The 23,560-nt window shown below is 48.5% G+C and overlaps 2 protein-coding genes across 2 annotated transcripts in view; both read left to right on the top strand.

Annotated features, from left to right (window-relative positions):
• Positions 1 to 6,310: 6,310 nt before the first annotated feature.
• Positions 6,311 to 23,560, top strand: part of LOC116853791 (paired box protein Pax-6-like) — a 121,660-nt gene continuing 104,410 nt past the window's right edge. The window contains exon 1 of the mRNA XM_032835003.1: positions 6,311 to 9,037. The gene's annotated coding sequence lies outside the window, so the exon portion shown is untranslated. The remainder of the gene's footprint in view (positions 9,038 to 23,560) is intronic.
• LOC116853227 (proton-coupled amino acid transporter-like protein CG1139) overlaps positions 20,791 to 23,560 on the top strand; it is a 3,545-nt gene continuing 775 nt past the window's right edge. Inside the window, exons 1-6 of the mRNA XM_032834186.1 lie at positions 20,791 to 21,074; positions 21,417 to 21,515; positions 21,676 to 21,942; positions 22,168 to 22,522; positions 22,918 to 23,096; positions 23,286 to 23,470. Of these exons, the coding sequence (XP_032690077.1) occupies positions 21,073 to 21,074; positions 21,417 to 21,515; positions 21,676 to 21,942; positions 22,168 to 22,522; positions 22,918 to 23,096; positions 23,286 to 23,470 (1,087 nt within the window). The 5' untranslated portion in view covers positions 20,791 to 21,072. The remainder of the gene's footprint in view (positions 21,075 to 21,416; positions 21,516 to 21,675; positions 21,943 to 22,167; positions 22,523 to 22,917; positions 23,097 to 23,285; positions 23,471 to 23,560) is intronic.

Raw genomic sequence — 23,560 nt, 5'->3', positions numbered from 1 at the left:
AGGGAACGAAGGCGTAAACCGACGGTCGGCTGATTAGTCGCGAGACTTCGCCCGTTTTCACGATTTTCTCGACTCGATTCCGTCGAGCGACGCCGATTCACGACGGAAGGAAGATCCTTCGGCATCGATGAAGAGGGAGCGACGGGGATGGGTCTTCTCCCATCCCCCGCCGACGCTCATTCCGCGCTGCTTTCTCTTTTAAGTTAAAAAAGGAAACGGTTTCAGAACCGGCGAGATAAAAATAAGAGCGACGTGAAACAAAAAGCGAGCCGATCAAATCGCATTAGATTGGAGAGGAGTGAAATCGGCATTATTTTCTTTGAATTTTGATGCTGAAGAGACACACGAAGATGACCTTCGCATACAGTAAGCTTCTAGTCAAAAATTCCAGCAGGACAATTGAAATTGTTCAGTGAGTAGACGAAATTATCAGTAACCAAATTATTATAAGTCAGAATTTCGTAATTATATCAGCAGATATATATTTAAAAATATATAATTCTTAAAATCAAGAGGATCGCCGAATTTAGCACACAAACTGTTGGTTAGAATCATTCACGAAATTATCAGTAACCAAATTATTATAAGTCAGAATTTCGTAATTATATCAGCAGATATATATTTAAAAATATATAATTCTTAAAATCAAGAGGATCGCCGAATTTAGCACACAAACTGTTGGTTAGAATCATTCACGAAATTATCAGTAACCAAATTATTATAAGTCAGAATTTCGTAATTATATCAGCAGATATATATTTAAAAATATATAATTCTTAAAATCAAGAGGATCGCCGAATTTAGCACACAAACTGTTGGTTAGAGTCATTCACGATATCGGGACTCTTTGTGCGAATGTAAGATTTTATTCTTTCGGCGACAAAGTGTTCTTCAAAAAATGCACAATTCCAGGCCCTCCGGCGCTGGCCGACGCTCATTAATTTTTCGCGCTCGTCCTGAGCTCATCCCGCACACGCGTTAAGACTCGTTAGGACCTTGAGCGCCCAACGAGGCGAACTCGCGCGAACGAGAATCGCTCGCTCGCGCGAGCAACCCCATAAATATTGTAGCGACGCGAGCCGCAGGGGAGTTTTCTGACTCGTTGGCGCTAATGCGAGCCGCACCCGTTGCCTCTGAAGCGCGCACGGCCTGCCCTTTGCCCATTTTTGAAAACCCTACGAAACCGGAGCTAAATATAGGTTTGCGCGGACCCCTCCGCGTAAATGACATTGACAATTTGCTAACGAGCCAAGTTTTGACCTTATAGCATACCTTAACCAAAAATTTATAACGATATATGATCGAACTATAAACGCGCTCGATGTTATTGTTTATCGTCTGTTTATTACGTCGTATAATGCGTAAAATAATGCGGACAAACTTATTAACCCTACAAAACAGATAATTGATTGGGATCGATCTGATATTAGGATCATGAAATAAATTTCTAGTCGGGGGGTGAAAGAGAAAGAGGACAGTCTATGGAAGAAACAGCAATCAAGCAAACGGCTGCCTACTTTTAACTACAGGTTAATGCAGGATGCTGCAACTTTCTCCCTCGCTTGCTCTGCTGCGACGCGTTGCGCGTTTCATCGGATCGCGTCGTGTCGGCATTCGAGGGCGAAACAAAGTGCAGCGTGTATATAGGTATATCTCGAATCGTCAGCGAGGTGAATCGGCTTAAGTGAAAATCGCTCGTCGGTTTGCAAGCCCGTAAATATTGTAGTGGCGAAGCCGCGGGTGGCCCGAGGTAGAAAAGAAGTATCGAGAGGAGAAGGAACGGCAGCGCGCGCGCGAAGGGTGGACGGGGTGGCTGAGGCCGGGGGCGAAGTTTTTTTTTCCGACTGGCTGTCGTCGGTGTGGTGGCGTTAACGCGTGCCTTCTTGCCCCCCTGAAGTGGTCCATGCGATATGGCGGAAGAATCGATTGCACACGAAGAGAGAGAGACCGGAGAAGAAACGCTTAAACCTCCTCCAGTCAGCCTCGTGTCTTCTCCGGTCCGGCCTCGAGCAAAGTTCCCTTTCTCTCTTCTGTCTCTTCTTTTCTTTCGAATCTCTTTCTCTCTCATCTTCTTTCTACTCTGCTCTCTCTTTCGGAAACAAATCGTGGCGTTATTAATACCGCATTCTTTTGCCGACTGACCATTGCTTAATGGCCAACAAAGCGTGCGTCGACCTCGAACACTTCATAAAGGCACTTTCTTCTCGATTCGAAAGCGCCGTTGGTAATTGCTCATATTTGCGGGTTTACCGGCGTGTAATGAGGGTAAACGGGGATGCTTAAATTTCACAGAGTGCCCATACTATGTATCGTAGGTATCGCTTAACGCATATCGTGATATTCGTGAAAAATATGACGAAGTGAATAATGAAGCGTGTCGTCGGTAGAAAGCTAGCGATAAATTTGTATCTGTCGAAGCTACGTGTATAAATAGATTAAGAGATGAATGTCGTGAGGCAGGTACACTGGATTAAAATTATTCGATTGAGCGATTTCGTCCTGGCAATCGGAGAACTTCGGTAAATCCGTGCGGCGAGGTTGCTCGGTCAGAAGAGCAAATATACGAGAATGGCGGAAAGGAATGGACAACGTTCAGAGCGTGCGCTCACCGCGATCTTTCCACCGAGAGATATTTCGAGATGAATAGATCGCTTCCGATCAACCCAGATGCATGCATGTACAGGATGTATCAGAAGTCACGCATTTTCGATCGTCTGTAAATTCTCCAGGAAATTTGGAGCTGAATTCTTTCGCGCCAGAAGATGGACATGTCAGAATTTACTAACTTTTATATCAAGTATTTCAAATTGAATCTTAAATCTCAATGACCAATAAGAGCTAAGAACTGAAAGAATGTACGCGAAAAATCACAAGTATACCATTTATTTTGCAATCATATATTAACCACAAATTCGATCCTACATTGAATCCTTTTCAATGCATATTATAAGTTTCATTCTTTGTGAAGTACAATCATCGCAACATACTCCACAAGGAATTAAATTTATAATTTGCATTGGAAAAGATCCAGTATATCTGCAACGCATTCTATCGCATAATTCTGACCAGGTCTGATGCGTTTTCAATGATTTTTTTTTTTTTTAATTAAGTCCGTAGTTACCCTATGTAAAGTATCTTGATAACTAACATGTTTTTTAGTTTGACATATAACAATCATCATTTCGAGAAAACGCGCAATCCTCTCTCTAGTACACTCGTATCGGATAAAAAGGTTGTTCGTAATTTTTGGGGATAAGTTTGCGAACTCGTCGTCTTGTCTAATGAGAAAATTTGTTTTCTAAGAATCCTTCCATTGGACAAATCGGGCCAGTTCACAAACTCAGCCGAAAAATTACGGACAACCTTTCTGTCTACGAGTGTACAATGCGCGGCACTCCGAGTGCTTTTCCACACACTTTGTCGTTCGTCTTTTTTTCTCGGACACTACAACGGCGTGCCCCGCGCTCCAAGCATGATAAAATCGCACAATCGATCATGAGAGTCGTGGCTTTGAGATTTAAGAAATTGTCGCGGCTCGTGCGGGAAATTCAAAGTAAGCTGCCATGTGATCTCGCGATATTCCTTCTTACTCTTTAGAGACCACCAACTGCATTTCACTGCGGTGTTCGTTCTCGAATTTGTATCGTTAGTTCGCGATTAATCGGCAATCCACAATTTTTCTGAATTGCGAGATTTCTTCTTCATCAGAGAATCGTCATATCGCGACTGGGCTTCACAACGCACGGTGCCGGCAACACACTCGCGCGTTTTCGGCCCCATCGGGAGGAACGTAGGTAGCTATTATGTCGAATTAGTATTGTGATTGTGTAACCGATGTGATGTGACTCCATTATAAAGTACGCTCGCTCACTCGCGCACTGCATTATGTCTCGAAATGGCATTCGGTTATAATCGTTCGTTCTACCCCACTCTTTTTCCCTTCTGCTTTTCCGTTGCAGTTTTGTCTCTCACTCTCTCCCTCTGTCTGTCTCTCTTTGGCGTTACGCGTCGACATTTGGCGTTTTGTCGGGATACAGGGAGAGATATATGAAAAATCATATCGGTTTCGCGCGACAGAAAGCGCGCGCGATCGTAAACGTGTTCTATTAACAATCAAGTATCAACTTAGAACGTTGCTACTTAAGAACAAAACTACGGATGCAGAACTAAATCGAGACAATATTTTCACCGCAGAACGCTTTCCAGATCCTAATATTTACTCACGAGTCTCTATCAAGAAACGTTTCTCGGCGCGAAGACCCAATCGATGTAACGTTAACGAAGCGAAATCTCCCTGGGCGCGAGATCGGCGTGCAAACTCGGAAGCTGGCAGTTTCCGGACGTCCACCGATGCTCATGATTTTCGAAAAACATATTTCATCGGGACGAGACGACTGGTTCATCGGTAAGAAACGGATAGAAGGGAATAAGGGGAGAAAAAAAGAGTAGAGGCGGGTAGTAACAAAAGCGAGCCAACACCACCACCACCACCGCCGCCACCATCACCGCCCAACGCGGCGATACGATATTCCGGTGGCTTCCTCCCCATCGTCGACGCTCGCCGTCATACAATTTATTGGTAAACTTTGCTAGCTTGTTAGAGGGTTACGTGCGCTGGGATAAGAAATATCCAGAGTGGTATCCGCGCCCCCGCCATCACCACCACCGCCGCTGCTGCCGCCGCCGTCGTCGTCGTCGTCGTAGTTCTCATCCCCCTTCGCCCTCGCTCGTGCGCGCCTCCGCCGCCTTCGTGTTATCACCATTCTTCGCCGTTATGTGCACCAGCACCAGCAGCACCGCCGGCACCAGTACCAGCAGCGGCAGCGGCAGAAGCGGCGACCCTCTTGGCTATAGGGTTAGAATACCAGGGTTGCCTCCATCGGGCCACTGGTCTGCACCACTGCCTTCGACGCTCTGCCAACCACCACCAGCCAGCCAGCCAGCCAGCCAGCCAGCCAGCCAGCCAGCCAGCCAGCCAGCCAGCCAGCCAGCCAGCCAGCCAGCCAGCCAGCCAGCCAGCCAGCCAGCCAGCCAGCCAGCCAGCCAGCCAGCCAGCCAGCCAGCCAGCCAGCCAGCCAGCCAGCCAGCCAGCCAGCCAGCCAGCCAGCCAGCCAGCCAGCCAGCCAGCCAGCCAGCCAGCCAGCCAGCCAGCCAGCCAGCCAGCCAGCCAGCCAGCCAGCCAGCCAGCCAGCCAGCCAGCCAGCCAGCCAGCCAGCCAGCCAGCCAGCCAGCCAGCCAGCCAGCCAGCCAGCCAGCCAGCCAGCCAGCCAGCCAGCCAGCCAGCCAGCCAGCCAGCCAGCCAGCCAGCCAGCCAGCCAGCCAGCCAGCCAGCCAGCCAGCCAGCCAGCCAGCCAGCCAGCCAGCCAGCCAGCCAGCCAGCCAGCCAGCCAGCCAGCCAGCCAGCCAGCCAGCCAGCCAGCCAGCCAGCCAGCCAGCCAGCCAGCCAGCCAGCCAGCCAGCCAGCCAGCCAGCCAGCCAGCCAGCCAGCCAGCCTGTGCCACTCGCCCTCTCCCTATACCCTTCGCCGTCCGTCCCTTCTGTCTTCGTCCTTCGCCAGCCACCTCCCCGGGGCAGACTTCGTCGAGAATATGAATATCATACGTTGCCGGCGGATTCGCCGATGTAGCAGGGAACGTACCCGCGAAAATAAGTAGCTCGAACTCATGGATTAAGTCCCAACGAGTCGAGCTTGGGGAACCCTTCGATCCGAAATTCAGCTCTCTCCCGGAGCACATGCTCGGTAACGATATCTCGCGGGTATCTCATCGCGCGCGAGATATCCTGCTCCGGTTCTCTCTTTTTGCCATAGGGATGCATCTTGAAGAGACTCGTGACTCCGGAGAACGTTCTACTCGCTCCAAACGTTGCAGATAGTAGATTGGTTAAAGGGAGAAACTTTGGTGCACGATAAAAATTGTACAATTTCGCGAGTAATGCGTGCTACTTTAAATTAATAGGAATATGTACTTCGTATTCAGAGAACTTTCTTTTGCACGTGATAAGTGATAAGCCTTCGCGGATAATCAGGGACTGCCCTGATCCCGACTGCACCAGGCTCTCGATTATTCCATTAACAGCTGCAATGCGGCAGTATTTCTCGCGAGACAGAAACGATACGCGGATTCGCACGCGGCACGAAGATATGCACACCGGCGGCAAGGAGGGTGGAAAGGGGGCTTAGTGTCGGGAATTCGCGTTCACGAGTTTTCGTCGCCGGCGCGTTGTCTATGCGTGCCTCTTTCTCTCTCTCTCTCTCTCTCTCTCTCTCTCTCTCTCTCTTTATGTGTATGTGTGTGTACTCGTACACACCACCTCGGTGCTCGTGTGCACGCCAGGGCGAATCTCCTGAAGATGGAATGGAAAGAGAGAAGGAGAAAGGTGGGAAGGAGAGGAAGGGAGAGAGAGAAAAGAGAGAGAGAGAGAGAGAGAAGAGAAACGGTGCCGGGGACAACAATCATAACAATCTAGTTAAACGTTATAAGGATATCTCGCGCTAAGAGGCGTGCCAAGCGTTGCATAAAATCAAATTGTACGCCGAGCCGAGAAGTTATTGTCGTTCCTCATCCTCCCCCACTATCCCACTTCGCCGTCCCCGTCCAAACCCCTGTCGCCGAAAATTTACCCGAGGATCTTCCACCTCCACCCTCGTGCAGTTTCCCCGCACCTCCTCTGACTGCACCCTTCTTTCGGGGGTTTTACCGGCGCGGGCGGGAACTCTCCTTCCTCCCCCGTGAATCTCTCCACCCTCGACAAACGCAATTTTTTGCGCTCCATATTTGTCAAGGATCTTGAATAAATCCCGAGAAAATGTGTGTTCTCTTGCACGGTACGGCCGCGTTATTTGATTCATCGTGTCGTTCGTGATTAAAGCGTAAGTAGCGACGGGGAAGGAAATGCGACTGTGCGGTGCATTAGCGTGAAAAGGACCGAGAGAGATCACGAGTGGATAAGCTCGGTGTTGTAACGCAAGGACGCTTGTTGACAGTATCCTCTATGTTGAAAATCACAACGAGATATAAAATGTAAAAATTATGAGCTGGTGCTAGAGTCAGTCGTTCTCGAATTATTGGCACGGGCAGAAAAAATCTGTGGCGCGAATTAAAATATATACTTTGATCAATTAATTCAATGTGCGTCTGCGATCGCAACAGAGCCGCAAACTTCTCGACGTCGCGCACGTAGCGAAATTACGAACGACAATCGAGCTCGCGGATGAAATTAGTCGCGCACGGTAGAATTCGTAATGGGGCCTTCGTTGCCGTCAACAATATCGGATAATTACGTCTCTGTCGGACGATCCTCGAAATAGAGTAATGGAGAAGCGGCGAAATCGGCTTGAGGGGTTAAATTGAAATTGAAATCACTCGAAATTACTTGCAGCCCCGTCGATGGCGAACGAGGGCCATCGTCGTCGACGATATCTCGTCCCGAGAAATCGAATATTGCACTCGATGCGTCGATAACCCCGCGCCTCGGATATCCACCCAAACATCCGTGTAAGATGACCAGTCGCTCCGAAAAATTCCGCATTCGTGAACGTTGTCCGAGTCGTAGCGAACGTCAGTCGTTCTGATCAGAGAGAGCGCTCTGCGCCAACATGTGTTTTGTAAAATTCCTCGTCAAGATCAAGTTCTGCCGCGATTCTCACGAGAGAAACGCCGGACGTCTCCTTTAAAGTCTCAACGATTAGAATTTTCGAGGGGCCGTAAATACAGAATTGTCGCAATAAACGCTCATTTCTCTTCCGCGAACGGGGCATTTGACCGAGATGTTTCTCGCGCGGCTGAAATTACCGGGATTCCCAGCGGCGGTAACGGCGACGATAACGCGCAGAAAAAAGCGCAGGATTCGCCCTAAAAAATGTTAAGCCGACGGGAAAAGGGCGTTAACGACGTCTTCGTTAAGGGATGCCCGCGGGGCAGAGTTAAAACGACGAGGAATCAAAAGATCGATTAGAATCGGTCGTCGCCGCGGGATCTCCCGTGCGATCCGAAGGGAGGTCTCGTCGTCGCGACGGGGAACGGTCCGGGTAGGAGGGTTGCATTATAAGAAGCGCGAAGGGAAAGGAAGAAAAGGTGGAGCGCAAGAAAGCCACCCTCTTTTTGTTGCTCGATTTCTCGCAGTTCTCCGCAGGGGAACGATGTCCATCCTCTCTTCTTTCTGCGGAAATTCAATATTTTGGCTATCGAGTTCCCTGCAGAAACGGCAACTCTTCGTTTTTTTTTCTTTCCCTCATTTTGCCTCTCCCTTTGCTCTCATGCCGAAATAAGAGGCGGTTGATTTTTAAATTACTCTGGTATCGATCGACCCCCAGATCGAGAAACTAACGCACAACTCTACTCGCGTCGTAGTCGAATAAAAACGGCTGTTGTGGTATGCTTCTTCGAAGTTAAGATTGTTTACACTTTTAAGATTGAGATGGAAAAACATGAGAAAAACTCGTGTCGCTCTTGAAGCTTCCCGAGCTTTCCCGTTGCCTCTGTTGTCAGAAAAAAAGATGTTTATCTTTTTTCGTCTGGTTGCCGATCTAACTTTCTGTTTTGCTTTCATGTTACGAGACTTTGCCTCTCTTTTCTTCCTCTCCAAAATGATAGCCAATCTTTTCGCGTCCGGATTCCCACGTAAATTTCGCGATTCATCGGCACGGGGAGGATTGTTCCGTGATACACAATCTCGCAGAGTCTCGTTGTGCTTAATAAGGACATGAGAAAAGAGAAAGAGGGAGAGAGGAGACTCGTCAAGTCCCACGGGTGCAAACACGAGGAACGAGCTCACCTGCTGCGACGAACAGCGAGCTGGGCGTGGCGGGAAAACATGCCGTCACAATGTTGGTCCAACTACACGACAATTATCGCCGACGAGCTTTATAATTAAGAGGCCATGGCCCGCAGCCTGGCGTTTACTTGGCGTTCGTCTACGGGCTGCGTCCTGCGGCGACGATCCGGTCGGCGAACTACGAAAGATGAAGGAAGGAAGGACTGCCAGCGCTTTCCGCACGTGGAGGTCCTCTATACGACGAGTTTGGCTACTGTAACCGGTGAGTACATTCTCTCTTCTCATTGTGACTCCTTCTTCGTCCACGGTGACCACGTGCTGCGACATTGTCATTGCCCCAGATTTATTCTCAACTCAATAGAATATAGTAATTATGAAGGAGAATCGCTGGATTCTCGCTGTGCAAGACCGATATCTTCTAAACACTTGCGACAAATCGCGATATCTAGTAGGAGTTGAAGAAAGAAATGAGAAAAGGAATTTGATCAGAAAGTGAGCAAATACAAAGTCGCGTGCAGCTGAAATGTTATTCTTATTTACAGACAATATAATGTGTGATGTCGAAATTTTGTTTACTTATTTTACTTATTTTACTTGTTTAATTATGTTACTTATTTTGAATTATGGTACTTATTTATTTTACTTATTTTACTTGTTTAATTATGTTACTTATTTTGAAATTAGAAAATAAGATATTAAGTGATTAGGGCGGGTACAGATGATCGGGCAGCTTTTGATCGTAATGCAGAAAATCTCGTAAATCCGACCGTTACAAAGAGCACTCGAACGACGGCGCGCCCGAAGAAAATAGCCGTCAAAGTTCGGGGAAACGTGCGGAAAAACGCGCGGTAGTTTCCAGGACGCAGCGGGTGGCCATGTCGCGGCGGCCCATTGAAATTTCACCGAGCGGTACAATGTAATTCAGGGTCCGCCTGGGTCATCGTGTGACGCGCGTTAACGTGCTCTAATGCGCCCTTAACGAACCCCTTAATCCAATTTCGCGCAAAGTAACGAAATTATGTGCTGACTGACCGGAAGCCGCGGCGAGCTTTCAAGCATCGCACCCGACCCCTCACGTTCCCTCGAGTGGCTTCCCATTCACACCACTCGACGAATGCGACCAAACGAATGCGTTCGCGCGCGGTCTAGCACGCCGTGATTTCGCCAGAATGTTGTTTTCCGCGCTGCACGAACTCGTTAGCCTCCAACAATAAACAGACAATTCGACGCAAATATTCATTAGTTGGATCTTCCTTCTGTTTTATACGAATCATTTCTTGCTCGAGAGATATCGAAGTGACATTGTACGAACTGTTATTATCATCCTCTTACTCCTGTCGCGATAGTTTTGCTAAATAATCGCGAAATTCGCGAAATTCGCGATTATTTGTACCTTAAAAAAAATGCAATTTTTGGCTAGGACGAAAGCATTGACGCAAACCCGGTGACGAATTCGTATACGAAACGCGTCCTTAACAACTGCGAACGCGGAGATCTATTTAACAGTCATGGGGTACGGCCATATGTAGCTCTGCGCGACACCAAGGAGGATTATCATCGGGGAGATCCGTTATCTCGGTGGCACGCGTTTCCGCGTGGAATCTCTCGCTTCTCCTCGTCCGATCCTCTTCGTCGCTACTCCTGCTCTCACTCTCTCTTACTCTCTCTTCTCCTTGTTCCCTCTAGCTAGCTCGTGCCGGTCCTGCTTTATGGTCGGTACGTGATAATAGAGATGTCATCCTGTCGGTGCTTTGACAACCCCATAACACGGACGTTCGCGTAGCCTGTCTGTAACGCGGCGCTCCGCTCCCTAGAGATCTTGGAAACTGTCGTTGCCCAACGCAGTTTTGCGCCACGTATGTTCGACGACTTTTCTCGTTTTGTTGTCATGTCGCGCGCTCGTGAATATTGCGGGTCGATGCGAAGGGTAACGTCGCGTGATCGCGCGTTAATGCATTTTTAAATCAGTGTCGAGCGGTTCGCCCTTCGCATATTGTTCAACATTGCTCTTCGGCGGTTAGATATATACCTGATGGGCGAACCTTCGATTAAAATGCCACAGGAGCAAAAACCGCGTGAAGAGAATCAAGACGTCATTGTTTCTTATCCAAGAGTATTTAAACCGTTACAATAGAGTGATGCTCGAAGAAATGAATAATCTTATGCTTCAAATAATAAGAGACATCCAACGGCATAACCTAAAATAAAAAAATCCATGAAAAATATAAACTCTTTCTTTTTCTCTCACTCGCATTATTTTAAATTATTTTTTCATTGCTATCAAATCACCCTTAATCTGTCAGGAATCTAAAGATCTTTTAACAGGGTGATCTCTCTATCTTAAGCGACGTGAACATATTCACAAAGATAAGATCCGTTGGAAAAATAGCGGATGCCTTTTCGATCGTCGCGTCAGTGCGATATAAAATATGAGGCTCGGGCAGGGTCATTTGTGAGAGTTAATGCGACGATCGGGATGATCGACACGCGCAGCCGAGTATTTAAGATCGCAGGATAAGAGAGTCACGTGCGGGCAGGATCCGGCGGGACATTTATTGAGAGCTCCCTTCGCCCTTCTCGGTCGCATCGACGGCGCGATGTATTGCTTTTTCAAGGACTTTAAAAGCCGCCTTATCGGATTGTCGCCACTGAATGAATCGCGCGATATTCATCGTTTCGTGCTCGGACACTCTTCCTCCACGCTATACATGTCTCTCGATCATCGCACGCTTCGCGAATTTGCCGTCTGACTTTTGTACACTGACAAGTAAACCTATCCAAAAGGTACACTCCGATTTTTTTCTAATTTGGTACAAATGTAGAAGTACAAGTCATATTTTTTCATTTTAGTCCACTTTGAGTTTCACGGACAGTTTATAGCTTTTTAATGTTCTCACTTCTATCATTAACAAGTACAACAAAAATGCATAAAAAATAAAATTGAATACAAGACATAGTTAAACAATTTTAACAAAATCGGCATAACTGAGACACAAATCATTCTAAATTTCTTTAGCCGAGATTCCAACCGAAATATTTTAAATCTGCGCTAAATTAGTCAAACATGATTCGAATCTCGGCCAAACCGAGAAATTATTTGTATAAATAATTTTTTTTCAACTTTTTACATGTTTTGTTTTATTATTTATACAAATAATTTTACACATTGGACTTCATATTCATAATCAGCAAACCAAAAACGCCTGTATCTTATATTCAATTTTATTTGTGTTGCACTTGAAGAGTGAGAACATTAAATAGCTATAAACTGCCCGTGAAACACAAAGTAGGCCAAAATGAAAAAATATGATCTAAATATTTTTTGTACTTTTACATTTATGCCAAATTAGAAAGAAATCGGAGTAACTTTTGGGTAGGTTTACTTGTAAGAAGAAAATACTTGGAGATTTATTAGTAGGATATAAATTTTATTCACAGAAATAGATCTTACTTCACAGAAATAAACTTTATGCCTCATATGGAAAAAGATTTGGTTGGATTAAGCAAATGTCCGGTGAACATACCAGAAGTTCCAATTGAAGTTACCAGAACAGTTGCAAGTTCTAGTTAATCAGAATCTTGTTAACTTGAACGCAAAGTTTTGACTGGAATTATTCTAGTTTGTTTACATTTCACCAGAAATTCGGTTAATTCAGCCAAATCTTTAGTTCCGTGCACGTATAAATTTTCAAGTATTTTTTCTCAGCGCGTCTCGTCACGATGTATCAACATAACGACAGAAGAATGCAATGATTACTCAATACACCGAACCACGTTAAGAATACAGCGTCACAGCACGAAAATCTAATCGCAGTTTTGAGAGACAGCTGCGTGGCGAACAAGAATCCACGAACTTTAGCCCGACCACGTTACCTTCGGTGTCCTCTCGATATCGCAATCATCGCCGAGATAACGGAATCGTTCCGGGCATATTACGGGGTTACAGTTGCAAAAGCGGAACGTCCCCAGCACCGTCTATTATTGCATTTTTTCGGGTTTACCGCGATTCCGAAAACTCGATAAGGTTTGCTCTCCGGCATGCTGTTTGCGTCTCGCCCACACGGTGCACGTATGCGCGGTGCACATGCACACACACAGACACACGTCAGGCGCACGTGTACGTACACGCATACGCCGGACACGATATTACAAAATTATCGCGACGTCAATGTTATCGGCGCCGTCCGTGCAGAGCGGAGCACGTAGATACACGGGGCGATACGCTCCGCATGGCATAATGGAGCCGATCGCGCCGGGACCACCCCCGCCCCTCCCCCCTCCGTGCAACGCGAGTTCCCCATAGAATAGGTCGTGCCCCCCCCTCCTTTCCCTTTGGTCCAACGGGCCTCCGGGTGTCCGAGATAATGCGATAACGAGCTTTACGACTATCGCCGCTGCGCGTATTTGTTGCTGCGATCGATTCGCGCGCGCGTCCCAATATCCGCCAAAAATAAATCGCCGACCCCGGTGAAATTTATTAAAGCGCCGCCATGCCACCTCCTTCCGCGCACATTAACCCCTCGACGTCGCTGCTTTTTTCTTCTCTCTTTTCCTCCGGGAGAATCGATAGGCGGGCCAACGACAGATTTGTCGCTCAGATTCCGGGATAAGAATCTCGCATCTCGTAGGATTATTCTTACTGGCGCCGCGATCGAGCTTGATTTAATTCGTCCTATTTTTTTCGAAGCTAGCAACTAGCATGAAAAGCTCTTGCTTCCTCGAGAGAGGAAAGTGCAACGATCTACGAAAATTCATTGCAATCTCTACCTTTTTTCCTCCGCGCGCAATCTAAGGTTAAGGACTTCGGCAACTACCCCCACTCACGTACACGCGACTTTCTCAAGGAAACATGCGTCAAGCGAGACGACGACGACGACGACGACGAGAGGTGCCGTCGAAGCGACGCGAGACGCGTTAAGTGCTTCCACCCTTGGGCGAAGAGGGACGTACGTGTTGGCGCTACCTTGCGAGAAATCCGGTGCCTCGTTTTGTAATGATCTCATTGTCGTGCCGGCGACGCGTCGACGCCTCCCGCCATTGTTGCTTCCTGAGAACGTTTGACTTCGCCGGGTGATTGCAGGGTGAATTTCTCGGGAGTTTGCTGCATTGTCGCGCGAGAATGTGGAGGGAGGCGCTCTGCGGCCACGCGGATGGGGTGCCTCGGTCATATTCTTTCTTCTCCCCTCGTCTCCCTCGCGCCCGCGGGGCCCCTAGAGCGACGCGCGCCGTGGGCCCGGGTTACCTTCCTGAGAAGATGTCAAATTACAGGCTCCGGAAACGGCGCCCCCGTCGTGGGCCGCGCAACCCCCTGCCGCGTCGTCGCGGAAACACGCGCGAGGCACCCCGCATCGAAGCCGCGCGCGCGCGGTATCGCTTCTGTCTGAAAGCTCCGGCTTTTCTCTTTCCTTTTGCCCGCCTCGCGATCTCTCGCGCGATATCTCTAGTCGTCGATTCTGTCGATCGACAAACGCAGAAACGCGGCGGGCTCCGTGGGACAGCGTCGTAACGGGGTTACACATTACGAGTGCTTTGAACGGCGGGCATTATACTGCAGCTCTCTAACCGTCCACTGATTGTATCGTTACGCTAATGATATCACGGTGCAGCGAACGGTAATAGTAACGGGACTTTTCGGGGGGTTAACCGCAACTCGCACGCGATTGATTCTCGGTTCTGGTGCTCCCTTAACATTTTCCCGGGCTCTCCTCGCAACCGACGACCCCCCGTGCAATTAGCAGACCGAGAGAGGAAGAGAGAGGCGCGGCGAGTCGCGCGTCGGAGTCGCTGGAAGAGCTGCAAAGATATGTATTATTAACCGGCCGAAGGGTGCGGAAACTATATACGCGAAAATATGTACGAGACAGCGGTGGCGACGGGCAGCCGAGCGAAAATCGCAAACGGGGGAGCAGACACGCGCTCGTCGCTCCCTTTGACGACGATCTCGCGCGCGCAGAGAGGGATGATACTTTGAACTCGCCGACAACTCTTTCGAGACCTTCGTTACAGCTCGCTACGCGAGTATCTGCGTGTATGCCCGGGAAGAAAAGAACTCACTCGGCTATTCTTACCGCCGACCCTCGCGCTGGATATTAAACGAAAAACGCACTTTTGCCTGCCGTTCATTACCGCAGCTCTGAGAAGCAGCGAACGCGTCCCCGTCGAGGCCAGGCACGAGGAAATGCATCAAAGTAAGGCGTTGAATCCGCAGGGCATTAAGACGCGATAAATATTGTTAGTACACGGAAAGAGTAAACGCCCTAAAAGTAGTCAGCACTCCACTTATTTTCAGAACTTTTGCACCGGTATTATCACATATTATGATGTATAAAAATTTATCGCAGAAAATGTCGATATATCCCTTGATTACAAAGTTCTATAGTAATTCTTATGATAAAATTCACACGAGTGAATTTCACGATGAAATTAAAAAGGAAATTACAATTTCGAGAGGAAATTGATCGCGAACAGCGACAAATTGATGCTCGACGCGCGGGCGAAACGTCATTTTCGTGTCTCTTTGCGAGATACGACACTCTCCCGAGTCCTTCGAATTCGCAACGCGCGATTATGATGGTGACGCATGCAGCGACTCGCATTTCGGCGTTACAGCTCGCAGCCGAAAACACCCCCGCCGCGCGGAACCGAGTGTTTTCTACAATGCGATTACGCGGAAGCGTTAATCCGTATTGTTTTTTTTTCTCTCTCTTTCCGGCAGATCGCGTGCACGAACGTGCGCGAGCGACCAGTCCGGCGTGTAGGATCGCTCGAAAGGGAGAGAAAGGTGAGCCGCGCGATAGCGAAAGAGAAAGAGAGAAAAAAGGGGACGGACAGGCACACAGATAGACGGATAGATTTATTCTGTTCCGCGGTGAAGAGAGAGCGAGAGAGCGAAAGAAGAGGGCGAGCGAGAGGGAAAAAGCGGCGAAAGGGTGCAACGCATTCGAGCTCGCGCGCTCTCGCGTGTGCGTCGGGCGTTTTTAATGCGTGTTACCCGGCGGCACCGCAATCCGCTTTTGCGGCGGATGCCGGTGCCGTCCGCAGCCCACCGGTTGGCGGTTTCCGGTAACGCGCTTTGGCGCAAATCAGCAGACACGCCTGATTTCGAAATTGCAAAACATTTTCACACTCTTGTGGTTCCAACGCCGCTGCCGCCCCCGTGCCTCGTTTCGCGGCCGTCCCGTCCGTCGCTCTCGCACGGTGCCACCTTCCGCTCCCTTTGCGCTTCCCAATGTTTTTCCCTCTTTTTCCCTCTTTTTCCCTCTTTTTTCCTCTTATTTTTTTTCGGTTTCCGCGTGCACACACCGACACCGCCGTCGCCGCCGCCGCCACCACCACCGCCGCCGCCGCCGTCGCTTAAAATCGCGCGTTCCCCGTCGCAAAATGCCTCGCGCGCCCGCAAAAACACGCGTCATCGCCGACGAAAAAAAGCGTCGCGGACGCCGTTGGGTGCGTGAAAAAGTGCTCGACTGCTTGCAACGAAAACGTGACTGTCGGTGTCCACTTTTGACGGTACTCCCGATGAAATTGAGTCATTCGGGGAACCTTGCGATTTCCCGTCGATTAGCGGTCCGATCCCAAAGAGATTTTCCGAAATTTTGGCCCTATGTTAAATCTTGAATTCTACAACATAACAGGAACTAAGTTCGTAAAGTAAGTCCCAAAGAGATTTTCCGAAATTTTGGCCCTATGTTAAATCTTGAATTCTACAACATAACAGGAACTAAGTTCGTAAAGTAAGTCCCAAAGAGATTTTCCGAAATTTTGGCCCTATGTTAAATCTTGAATTCTACAACATAACAGGAACTAAGTTCGTAAAGTAAGTCCCAAAGAGATTTTCCGAAATTTTGGCCCTATGTTAAATCTTGAATTCTACAACATAACAGGAACTAAGTTCGTAAAGTAAGTCCCAAAGAGATTTTCCGAAATTTTGGCCCTATGTTAAATCTTGAATTCTACAACATAACAGGAACTAAGTTCGTAAAGTAAGTCCCAAAGAGATTTTCCGAAATTTTGGCCCTATGTTAAATCTTGAATTCTACAACATAACAGGAACTAAGTTCGTAAAGTAAGTCCCAAAGAGATTTTCCGAAATTTTGGCCCTATGTTAAATCTTGAATTCTACAACATAACAGGAACTAAGTTCGTAAAGTAAGTCCCAAAGAGATTTTCCGAAATTTTGGCCCTATGTTAAATCTTGAATTCTACAACATAACAGGAACTAAGTTCGTAAAGTAAGTTTAATTCTAATGATACAATTTACTGCTACTTTGAATGGCACCCAATTTGCCGGATGTATTTTGGTAACAACGTGTCTATGCATTGACTGCAGTTGATTTAAAGAGAATTTTAACCCTTGCGATATGTGAAGCCGCTATAGTTGCGCGGCGAGAGTGTCATGTTCTTCATTAGTCTATCCTTTGACGTACATGAAATGTCGTACTTCAAAGACTATAAAAGTCAGCCAAAAAATCACGCGGACTTCTCTCTGTCCAGCTACTCTGTCACAATCATGTTCTAGTTTTTATCCTGCCTCCTCCTAAAATTTCGCAAAATCGACGTGTCCGCGTGTATGCCTTTCGTGGCTCGCGTTTTAAAGATATTAAAGTGTTTGACTGTCGCGTTAGAGCTCGCAGTTACTTGCTCGTTGATGCGTCGGGATTGCGCGTTTAATTGTGAAGCGTTTAACCGGTATCGCGGCCCGCGACGACAAGAGAGAGGGAGAGAAAGCAAGCAATGCCGAAGTCAGAGTGTGCAGTCATTAAATTATTCCGGAAGGTGAGCCCGATGGGTGTCCCCGATCTGAAACGGGTCGCGCTCGGCGGAAAAATCGGCCGGAACATCTGACGCGATCTATACGGAGTTCCCTTTTCGCACGTGTTAAACGCGCTGCATCGACCTTGTTTCGTCTTGGCGACACTCGTCTCTCTCTCTCTCTCTCTCTCTCTCTCTCTCTCTCTCTCTCTCCCCCTCTCTCTGTGCCTCGAGCGACCGTGCTTGAGCTAACAAGCTTGCTCGGAAATAGTCCGAGGGAAAGGATAAAGTGTGCAGGGAAACAGGAAAGCTGGGCCATTGTCGCGAGAGATTAAATGGCTCGCTGCTGCGAGATTATATATTTTTTGGTGGAAATTTACATCGCGTTGCATACTCGATAACTCACCGGTGCGATCACGCTATCATTACTCGCAATATGTCAGATCTCTCAACGGACGTTTCACTAGTTGACTCAAACGGAGCAGGAAATCACGAAGACGTCAAAATGATGAGAAAATTACCAGAAAGTTCATCTTTGCCATCATTTTCTTGTCATTTCGATGTCATCGTGATATTTGTTCTACTCGGCGATGGAACTTTGATGATCTCATCGACGAGATTTCCGATAATCTCTGCAAATGGATAAATACAACGCGGTGTCTGAGAATGTCTGAACGGATCTCGCGGGCGCTCGTCACCGGCACGTGCAAGAATCTCGAGGTACCCCCCGTGGTACCAAGTCCTGGACTCTTTTTCGCTCCCTCTCGGCCGGACCGAGGATACGGCGCGAACCAGTGACTCCGAAAAACGATCCTTCAGTGCGCGGCGAACGTGTCGGGCGAACGAGCGTGCGTGTCGGCAAACAAAATCGGTCGGTGGAACGCCATCGGCGCTCGTCGGCAACCCCCGGGTCGCGTTCCTCTCCGTAGCCGGTGTACACACCACGCCGCCCCTGCGGGCCCGAGCAAAATGCAAAAACGTCAGCGGCAAGATCCTCGAATGATTTTTCGACAGCGCGTATTGCCCGCGAGCTGCCCGCCGTATGAAACTTCCGCTTGGCTGTCCCGCGCGCGATTCGCCAGATCGCCCGTCGATTTCCCAATAAATAACGTCGCATTTTCGGCATACGCCGCGGCCAGTCAGAGATTTTTGCTCTCGTTGCTCGCGCCCACGCTAGCAACGATGCGGAAAAAGCGCGTCGGACACGTTAGATCTGTCCAATTGTGCCTCCTGTGCGCTACGGTATCTCTCTCTTTCCTCCTCTCCCTCTTCTCTCTCTCTCTCTCTCTCTCTCTCTCTCTCTCTCCCTCTCGCCGTGAATCGCAGTAGTTAGCTATGCACAATCGCGCGATGTTCCGATGGAAAAGCATCGGCGGGCTAGTTGCCGACGAGGGAGGCATCTCCCGTTTCCCCCGGCAACGTTCCACTGTTGATAGAATTATAATCGGGCGATTGTAATTAGCGAAATGACGCGTCCGTTGCCAATCGCCATAGTCGGTACGTGCAGTACGTAACACCACGTGCGATACCATAACGCTTTAGGCCGATTGACTCAATTATAGACCGATTCGTGCTGCGCTGCTTACCACTGCTACGATCCCCATATTCTCTTCTTCGTGTCCTTTTTTGGCCGAAAATCTGGTATTAAAAATAAGAGACATGCAGCGCAAGATGAAAACGCTCACCTATTGTCTCGCTGAGCGCGATTTCTTTTCGTAATCGTTGTGACCGTTATTGCCGCGGCCGCGCTCATTGTACGTTTTGCCGCGGCTAATTATCGCGGCGGTTGCCCTTTGGCTCGATTAATAACAACGAGTGCGCCCGATATTCAGCCACGTGCTGCGCGTTTCCAAATTTGTTCCGCGGGAGCTTACGGGTTCCGCGCGCCAACCGGTCCGCCGAGCGAAGGAGAAAAAGAAAGGAGAAGAGAGGAGAGAGAGAGAGAGAGGAGAAGATCGCGGGCTGCGCGATGAAGGAAGGGCAGGGAGGGAGAGTCCAGGAGGGAGACAGAAGAGGCGATTCGTACCATTTGGCTCGGTTCGACGTCGGTTAACACAGCGGGGTTACCGCGGACGCCTCGACGGACACATTGAGGGCGCCCGCTCGACTTGATAATCGCTTGCCATTCATACACTTTTCATTGGATTGCGATTGAGCATTAAGAAACCGGGTGAGAGCGGCAGAAAGAGAGGGAGAAAGGAGAGCGCGAGAGAGGAGACCCGGGGGCTACGCGTTTGCGTCGCGCCCGGCCGACGTATTAGCATTAGGAGGCATCATCTCGAGTGTAAACACTGCATGGGCACCGCGGATTTAGTCACAGTCGAGAACCGCGGGACGTCCCCGATATTATCGTCCCCGTACGTCCCTTCTTACCTTTGGTGACGTCCCTCCGCTGCGCGCCTGTCGATACCCACGTCGCTAACGTGTGTTCGCGATCTATTAACCTCCTCGAGAACAATCCTCCATCTTCTTTTTTTATTTTTTTCGGTTCCTCAACTTGATTCAAGCTCGACAAGGATGAAATCATATAAACGAAAAATTAATTAATTATATCTTACATTAATGAATAACAGACATCATCTCAAACGGTAAATTCATCTAAGGTTCATCAGAAACACGTCTTGATAAATTAAAATAAAACCACCCTCGGAGTGACATCTTGTGCCCACAAGGGGCAAAACTTATTAGCAGAACTTGTTAAATTGATAATAATAGATCGTTTCGAGCGGTAAATCATTCAATTCATCTAAGATTTATCAGAAGCGCGTCTCGATAAAGTAAAATAAAAGTACCCTCTCGGTGTGTGTAACACCTCGCGTTGCGCGGATTAAAAAAACTTGCGTGACGGATTAATTGAGTCACCTCGCCGAACCTCATCGGGCGACGATCGAGCACATCCCCCTTTCCGCTGTAACACTCGATCTCTACGATAAGATCGAACCGAAGACACATCGAAGAGAGGAAACTGTCCGAAAGGAGATCTGCCGGCGGAACGCTGACACAAGGAGTTTCGCGTCGCAGGGGCGAGGAAAAGAAAGCGGTTTGTCGTTGGCCTTAACCGCGGATTCACGGTTAGAGCCCGGAGACGGCGGACGCCGTCCATGATCCCCTTTATCCAATCCGTGAGGAACCGCGGGGCGTTAAATCCCACGGGAAAGCGCTCCGTAACTGAGCTCGCGTTCGCGCGCTAGCTAAGTCGGTCAGCCCGGTCCAGCCGAGCGAGAGGATCACAATACGCCACCACCGACCGCGGGTCGTCTCGCTTGTCGCGTTCTCCCGCCGCACCCGTGAAAATTAGTTGCGCGAGAAATCCACGCTAATGTCGGCTAATCGGCCGTAATCAGCCGTGAGAACCGACGACTGTCGAGCCGACGAGCCAGCGAGGCGCGTCGGCGGAGGGATCAGGAAGGAGGCGGGAGACCCTTTTCTTGAGGATCAATGTCGCGACTCGATCGCCCGACGATTGACGCGCGATCGAGCGGACTCGCGTCGACGACAGCGTGATCGTATATCCAAGGGGAATCGTGAGTTCGCGACAGATCCGAAATGTAAGTAGGTAGTCTTATTTCTCCCGAGGCGAGCTCCGAAATGGCTCTTCGGAACATGCGAAACGTGTGTGGTCGTTGAGTCGCCATTAGCTGAGACACATAAATTGCACGTGGTTGTTTAACCTATGTTTTTTCGTCTGTGGGGTTAGGATAAGCGTTTGACATATGCGTGACTTTGAAGTGCAAAGGAAACGTGGCTTTACAGTGTAACTTGAGATATGTTTGTGAGAATTTGCGACTGATTAGTGCCAAAAACGCGAGGAATGTAAACGTGACACAGATCACTGTTGCATTGCGGATACTCGAGTTCCGGATCGCCGTGACGCGTTTCTTTTCGTTTAGGGATGAGCAAGAGACCGAAGAGGAGCGATCGGGGCAACCTGCCGCCGACGAGGAGCTGTACGACCCTTACTTACATCGTGTCACTCACAAACCTGTCTCGTACGTTCGTAATATCCGTCAATCGACTTATCAGCCAGAGTTTTTCTCTTCACTCTGCCGAGATTTTCATCCGTGCCAATATCAAGGCGATTGTCCTACGAGATCACGACGTTACAACACTATTTCCCCTTTCCTTCCTCTTTTTTCTCTGTCAATTCAGAGACTTCGGATCTCTGGCAAATTTGGTGAAAAGCGCGGCCGGAACGGGCTTGTTTGCCATGCCAAACGCGTTCGCGTGCGTCGGGCTCTTACTCGGGATCGTCGGCACGGCGCTCATGGGACTACTGATAACCGGCTCCCTCCAGTTGCTCGTTAGAATTCACCATTTGATGTGCGCTCGTCTGAGGAGGCCTGTCCTGTTGTACGACGAGGTGGTCGTCGCCACTTTGACCGCGCGAAAACCGTGGCTCTCCCCGCGCGCTTCAACGTCCGTAATTTCAGTAATCGCGTTATTTCACGCCGAATATCGCCGTCACTCAATGTCTTTCCGGTGCAGCATATTGCGCATAATATATTAGCTTGTAATACTGACCCGCGAAAGATAAATGTTTTTTTGTCATATTATTTATGACATTTTCAAGTAACAAAGGAACGTAATAATCTCCGGAACAATTTCCAAATCTGAACAGTCATAAACGTCGCTCGTTTGCAGACTCATTGTTGATGTCGTGATGCTGACGTGTTACATCGGAATCGGTTCCGTGTACGTCGTTTTCATTTCCGGCACGATACAAGAATGCGTGGACAGTGAGAGAACGGTCGGTCAGAGTTACTATGCTCTGGTGATATTTCCCTTTCTTTTCCTGATGAATATGGCAAAGAACTTGTCGGACATCACGCCGATTTCCGTCGCCGGCAACATCTTGCTTCTTGCCGCTGGAATTATCGGGATCGTTTACGCGTTAAAAGACGGAATTGGCGATACGTGGACCACGATTGAACCTAACGTGAACCTATACCCCAAATTTATTGGCATGGTGTTCTTCAGCATGTGTTCGCCAGGAGTGGTGAGCCTTCTTCTTCTTCTCTCATTTCTAAAAATTTAAGAATTCTTAATCGTATGGCAATTACAAACTTATTTTTGTCTCTTGATGGAAAAGAAATTAATTTTTCGCGCAATATACAAGTGAGTCAGTAATTATTGCTATCTAGAATATCTTTGAAGCAAAACGCAAAGCTGACTTTCGACGTTACTCTAGCTAGAAAGACAAAACGTTAAGACGCTTCTTTTTTCCAAGTAACTCGAAAGATTTGAAGACCGACTTTGTTCTTCGCTTTGTAGGTATTCCAAGTAGTAACAGTTACTGGTTCACCCTGTATACAAGTAAGATTAGCTTCGCGTGATTCTCGCAGATCACACGCGAATCATGACAATTCTTAGCGGGTCGTCCGCGCTCTTTAGATACTGGCGATAGAACACAGCATGGAAAAGCCGTGGAATTACACCAAACCCTGCGGAGTCTTGAATTGGGGCATGGTGTTCTTGGTCTTGACGCACATCTTCGTCGGTGTCATCGGTTACTTGAAGTGGGGCTCCGAGTCTCTCGGCAATTTTATTCGCAATCATCCGGAGAATGACGGGTAACACCACGTAGTACTGATCGATAAATTAATAGTCGTGATATGTCTAAGTTCACAAGGAACTTGGAAGGTTGCACGAAAGAGGAATTGCCCAATGAGGTAATCATTGGGTAAAAAATCGGACCTCAATCGAAGAGCGCGAATTTAAATTTGCGTACGCACAACTCGTGTTTCTCTGCGAACTTTTAGACCGACTACAGCGGCACTGGCGATGCAAGCGCTGGCGATATACTTTACGTACGGGCTGCAATGTTACGTGCCCATTACGATCTTGAAGAACAATTACGTCATGCCGGCGATCGAAAGGGGCGTGTTGAACTATTCGCCGTTTCTCTGGGACCTGATCATTCGTTTCCTCGTCACCTCTGTCATGTGTAAACGCCAACATTTCTTTAAAACTCTTTCTTTTCGCGTTCTCTCTTTTTTCCTCCCCCCCCCCCTTCTCTCTCTCTCCCTCTCTCTCG

The sequence above is a fragment of the Odontomachus brunneus genome, unplaced genomic scaffold, assembly GCF_010583005.1.
Source record: "Odontomachus brunneus isolate Ranch 3 - 2012 unplaced genomic scaffold, Obru_v1 Obru_scaffold_006, whole genome shotgun sequence".
Lineage (NCBI taxonomy): Eukaryota > Metazoa > Arthropoda > Insecta > Hymenoptera > Formicidae > Odontomachus > Odontomachus brunneus.
Note: the sequence above shows the minus strand (reverse complement) of the source record. Positions and strands in the feature narration are given on the sequence as shown.